The sequence below is a fragment of the Arvicola amphibius genome, chromosome 12, assembly GCF_903992535.2.
Source record: "Arvicola amphibius chromosome 12, mArvAmp1.2, whole genome shotgun sequence".
NCBI classification, from domain to species: domain Eukaryota; kingdom Metazoa; phylum Chordata; class Mammalia; order Rodentia; family Cricetidae; genus Arvicola; species Arvicola amphibius.
Window position 1 is genome coordinate 15,998,959 of NC_052058.2, and position 6,000 is coordinate 16,004,958.

At 45.4% G+C, this 6,000-nt stretch overlaps 1 protein-coding gene across 1 annotated transcript in view; it reads left to right on the forward strand.

Annotated features, from left to right (window-relative positions):
* Nucleotides 1-1,693, forward strand: part of Smyd3 (SET and MYND domain containing 3) — a 560,425-nt gene extending 558,732 nt beyond the window's left edge. Inside the window, exon 12 of the mRNA XM_038349799.1 lies at nucleotides 211-1,693. Coding sequence (XP_038205727.1) covers nucleotides 211-312 — 102 coding nt within the window. The 3' untranslated portion in view covers nucleotides 313-1,693. The remainder of the gene's footprint in view (nucleotides 1-210) is intronic.
* The last annotated feature ends 4,307 nt before the right edge of the window (nucleotides 1,694-6,000 follow it).

A 6,000-nucleotide genomic window follows, 5' to 3' on the forward strand; every position in this document is an offset into this window, starting at 1 on the left:
CCAGGCAGCCCCCATGCCACTTGTATTCTGACTCCGTGAGCCCTAGTGCTGCCTGCTTCTTAAAGATCAGATGCTCACCTGTGGGCCACAGGGCCCCTAGATCGTTGGGAAATGGTGAGAAGCTTGCCTGTTTTGAGGTATTAATCTGTCACCTAGGCAGGGGCTTGCCTGTTTTGAGATATTAATCTGTCACCTTTCCTTTATCCTAAGGCCTTCGACATTATGAAAGTGACCCATGGACGAGAGCACAGCCTGATTGAAGATTTAATTCTTCTCCTGGAAGAATGTGATGCCAACATAAGAGCCTCCTAAGGCCAGCCAGAGGGACAGGGGAGGTGGCGCACCCTCGTCGAACGCCTTATTGAGGTCACACACTCTGTGATGTTTGCTATGTGAACCTCCTGTAGAAAATGCCATTCTGTGTTTATGTGGGTAACTGTGTTTCTGTGGTGTGTTGTGAGAAGATCCATTCATGGTCAAGCAGAACCATTACAATAAATACGAAAGTTGAAAAGAGTTGAAAATGCCATCTGGCAGCTTGGCTTTGCCTACTCCTGGGTGATTTGGATGTTTAAAATCTCAGCATTGGAAATGAGGAACTTAACAGAAGATAGGATGAAAGGCTGGGTGGTGGTGGCGCACACCTTTAATCCCAGCCTTCAAGAGGCAGAGGCAGGTGGATCTCTGTGAGTTCAAGGCCATTTTGGTCTACACAGTGAATTCAGGAACAGCCAGAGCTCTGTAGAGAGACCCTGTCTCAAAAAACCAAATGAAAACAGAAATAGGATGGAATAAGCTAGAACTTCCTCCGTGGATGTGTATAGAGGCAGTTGGCCTAAAGTAGTCATTTTCACCTCTACTCCTAAACACAAGCGGATGTCCATTTTGTCAAGAAGCAGATTTTTTATTGTTGTTCTTTTATTTTCATTGGCATGTATTAAGTGTACTAAATAATGTGATTCGCTGTGATATTGCAGTGCCTGAATACACGTGTCTAATGTGCACCTACCAGGACAAATCTGGCCTCCCTGTCTTTCCCCTGCCTCTACAGTTCACGTTTCTCACATTGCCCACCCTGACTTTTACACGCGAGGGAGAAAGGGTCACACTCATCTCCGTCCCTGGCTTATTTCACTTCATACAATTTTCTCCAGTTCTGTTCATTGTGCTACAGATGACAGAATCTCACTCATCTTTACAGCTTAATAATATTCTGCTATTTACATGTCCTTCCTTTTTCCTTGTGCGTGTTGGTGAGGGCCTAAGGTGATTACAGCCTCGGCTGTGATGAGTAGCTTCACAGTAGACGTGGACAGACAAGTATGTTTGGGGGTTACAGAGTTCATTTCCTTTTGACATGTACCTAGAAGTAGGATGGCTAGATCCCATGGGGTCCTGTTTTGATAGGGCTACCTGACATCCTGATTTAGGTTCCCACCAACAGTGTTCCTTTGCTCCATGGTCACGCCAGCATTTGTTACCTGGGGGTCGTGCTTGCTTTGTCGTTGGCTCTAGTGGCGTTGTAACTGCGCATCTGATATTTCACTGTAGCTTCAGTTTCCCCGATGACTGATGATATTGATTGTGCCTCCTGTGCTTGTAACTGCGCAAAGCAGCTGCTCATTTTGTAATCAGAATCTTGTTTTTTGAATTCCCTACACACTAGAAATATACTATGTATTGTGGCTATGAACACTTCATTAGGAGGATAGTTGGCAAGCAGTTCTCTCATTCTGTAGATTGACTTTTCCTCTCTTGTTTCATGTGCTGTAACCATTTGTCTGTCTTTGGGTTTTTTTTTGTTCACTTTTATAATAATATAAAAAAACCCATTGCTTATCCAGCATCTGTGATAACAGTTGCCCATACTGACATGTCTCCATGCATGTTTCCAGTTCAGATCTTGCATTTGGCCTTTAATCCATCATGAGTTGAGTCTTTGTCCAGAATGACAGATGAGAGTTCAGTCTCCATCTCTTGCAAGTGGTGGCTGCTTTTCCTACATACCTTGCTGAAGGGGCGAGCCTCTCAGCCTGTACCGTTTGGGCACCTTTGTTGAGAATAAACCGATTCTAGGTGTGTGAGCTGATTTCTGGGCTCTCTGTTCTGTCCCACTGGTCCTTGTATATCTTATTACTCTATGACCACACTGCTTCTGACATCACGACTCTGTAGTACATCATGAAGGGAGGCCCCATGTTGCCTCTGGCCTCGTTCTTTTTGCCAAAGATGGTTTTACCTGTTCTGAGTCTTTGGTGAAGAAGCAGAAGTTTGAGGTTGTATTTACTCCTCTGTGATAAATAACTGCACACGTTTCTTTCTTTCTGAATACCTCTCCAACACAGGAGTCTTTATCTCAAAGCCCAGTTCTAGGTCATATCAGACGTTACCAGAGAAGGGATGTAAGCCTCACACAAAAAGAAAAAGATACAGAACTCAGCTCTTTGTGTAAACTTTGTGAGCATTTTATAATTCTTTGTGTATGTTATTATTTTCTTGAACTTTGTTTTCTGTAATTGCTTGAATCTGTGGTTCGGTGTGTTAATGGGCAGAGCAGAAAGCTCTGTTGCCCTCCAGTAAACTGTTCTCACCACTATTCAAATGGACTGGCTTTCTCTGTTATTGCTGTCTTTTCTATTTTCCAACCCTTTGGCCTGTGTCTCTGTCTTTCTGCTTTAGAGAAATAGCAAAAGTATTATCCTGTCCAAAAGAAAAAAAAAGTTGAGCCTGTATGGTTCCCTGGTCCCGGAAGCAGTGTGGTCCTTCATGTTTCAGTGAGATTCTGGTAGTAAATCAGGCCGGTGGGTTGTTGCAGATGACATGGTCCTTAGACAACAGGCCTCCACCCACACCTTATGTTACAGGGATGCAGATGCATGGGATGAATGCAGAACCCAGAATGGCGACCCTCAGAGGGAGGGAGGCAGTCTGCCACTGTCAGAATGACACACGGTTGTCTTACTGAGCTTGAAGGAACAGGCCTTACCTTCATGACAGAGAAAACTGACAGCTGGAAGCTGGGGTCCACCTGCCAAACAACCACTGGCCGTGGAAACGATGAAGTGTGCAGGATGTCTTATGCACACCCACGAGCTCCAAGGCCTTTTCCTCGGGGTGCTTCTGCTCATGCCCCAGCTGCTATGCAGTCAGCACATCTGTAAGGCACGCGCAGTCTCTACTAACCACAGTAGCATGCAAGGTGGTTTCACGAGTGAGGAAACAAGCCTGAAGTCAGATGCGCTGGAACCCCCACCCTCCAGATTTATTAAGTAGGTCTGAGATGACCTTGACCTCAGCCTTTTTGGAAGGACCAGTTCTACCCAGTTTAGCAAATATGTATTAAATGATTCTGATGTTTTCCAGGAAAAGATAACACAAAAGCCAAATACAACCCATATGATCTCAAAATGAACACTGTCTGGGAGAACTTGTATCAGTTAGATTTTACTGTGTAACAAACAACCCCAATACTTAGGGGCTCAACTTAATTTTGTTTAGCTCATACTGCTGTAGGTCACCAACTTGAGCTGAGCATTTCTGAATTGTCCCGGGAATCATGGCTCCACATAGTTATTGGTAGGTTGCTTGGAGATTCGGAGTGGCTAGGTGATGTAGCTCCTTAGGTTGGCTAACCAGCTGTGCCCACATGCCAGGAGAGTTCCAAGAATAGTAAGTCTGTCGACCCCCAGTCGACCAGGGCTTTTCAAACCTGCTGTTAATCACATTGGCTTTAGTCCCACAGGTCAACGCCAATCTCAAGGCCAACTTTGAATCATGTTCCCTTCATTGTAGAAACAGCTACAGTCCCACTGCAGGGCACAGGCACCGGGATTGGAGGATAGTACCATCTATGGCATTCACCATAGCAACCCTGAAACCATCTTTATGTTACTGAACATTTAACGAATATGATGAAATCTACTCTCTATCCTTCCAGAAACAGACCAGAATAATTTGTTATTAGGATCCAGATTTTTAGAACATCCCAGAGCCTGTCAGTGAACTCTTTGTCATTCTCACCAAATAAAAAATAAACTTCCTACATTTTGGAAAAAAGAAAACCAGGAGAGAGTTGCATTGTTTATCCCTTTAAATTCGCTGGGGAAATGCAAAGGCCCCAGAGAAAGTCAGGGGAATAGCTTACATGACCCATGGGCAGAGTTCATGAATAGATTGCTGTACTTGCCAACTTTCTGAATGAAATTTGTCAGTCACTGATGATCCTGGATTAAGAGATTTGTCTTCACGCCTCCTAGAGAAAGTCTGATGGGCTTTGAAATCCCTCTCTGCCAGCTTATAATGTGTGAGGATGAAGGCGCCCTGCATGCATCCAGTTTTAATAAAAAGCAAATATTTAAGCAGAGGTAAACATTTACCCAATAAAATTCTAGCAAAATAATTTTGGCAAAGAGGGAAATGGTCAGAGAACACAATTTAAAATCCGTGTCGCCAGTGGCTGAGGATTGATTGCGGCCCCAGCCTCTGCGAGACTGTTTCATTAATCCATAGTCATTGTAGCGGCCGGCTTTTCTCACATCAGTAACTTGACGCCATTAGTTGCTCCTCTGGGATGAGAACACATTCAAACTGAAAATGAACACGCCGGGCATAATTTATAGCCGTGCCACATGAGTGCCAAGAGTGTGGGGAGGAAGCTGCTTTGGGAACCCACTCGCAGTGGCTACTCAGACCTCACTTCCTCTGAGCAGCAGCCAGACAGCTACAAACCACAGCCCCCAGTTAGACTAGCTGCAGGGAGAGCGGGAAATTCCATACAGGAGCCAGATGTCTTGAAAATTCCTTCTAGTCCAGTCAGGAGTGGATGTTAGGCTCCCATAGGGGAGCTCACTGGGATTCTGCAGGGAGAAGGTTCTGGACCTTGTCTGTGGAACACCGTGAAATCCTCATGATGACTAATCAATGGCCGAAGGAAGCTTCTGGATGGCAATGACCCCTCCTTTCCTCTGAGGTCTAGAAGCGATCAAGTTGATGGAGGAACAAGCAACACCCCAAATCAGGACACCTTCTTAACTCGTCGGGCTTTGTAAACCTCAAGTTGATGATGCTTACAGCATGTTCACTACTAATCCAAAGCAGAGGGAGCCACGGCTCTTCTTCCTCCATCTCTTCCTTCGTCGCCACCTCAGGACTCCATCTCCCTCCATTCAGTTACTGACTCTCCTTTCTCCTCTACCGAGGGAATACATCCTGTCCATCCCCTGAATTACCTTTGAAATCTCTTATCCATTCCCCAAAACTTCCCAGTCTCCAGCATCGTCCCTCAGCTGCTGGAAAGATGCCTCGTTCTCCCCCCCCTCCCCCGTTATCCTCCCCTTCCTCCTCCCTCAGAGCTACAGAGGAGCCTCCCGTCATCATGCCCTCTTGAAATCCTCTGCTCCTAAAGAGGCCCTCCATTGCTGCCCTGGATCTAGTCTTCCTGTCCTTGAGAGATAATTTTCTGTCCTTCTGGAGTCTTGTGTGAACGTAACCTTCCACTCCAGCTAGACTAGCCTCCCAGGCCCAGACTTTATCAGGGCCATGTGTATGCACGCGTGTGCGCTGTAGAACATCGCTGTGGGGTCTGAAACTAGAAAGGAGACCGTGAAGGGGGGAAATGGAGGTTTGAGGAGGTAAGGAGAGGGTAAGAGAATAGTTTTGACATACGAGTAAAAAGGGGAGAGAAGTAGAAGAGATGGGTCCATCCACAAATGTATCAACCTAAATATAGAAATGCCACAACAAAGTCCGCTACTTTTCATGCTGATTGTAAGCAACTTTTAAGCAGTAAATATAGGGGCTGGAGAGATGGCTTAGACGTTAAGAACACGGGCTGCTCTTTCAGAGAACCCAACTTCAATTCCCAGCACTTATAATGGCAGCTCATAACCATCTACAACTTCAATTCCAAAAGGTATGTTTCCCTGTTCTGACCTTCAAGGTGATGCACAGACATGCATACAACCCCATGCTTACACATATAAAATAAAAAATAAATTACTT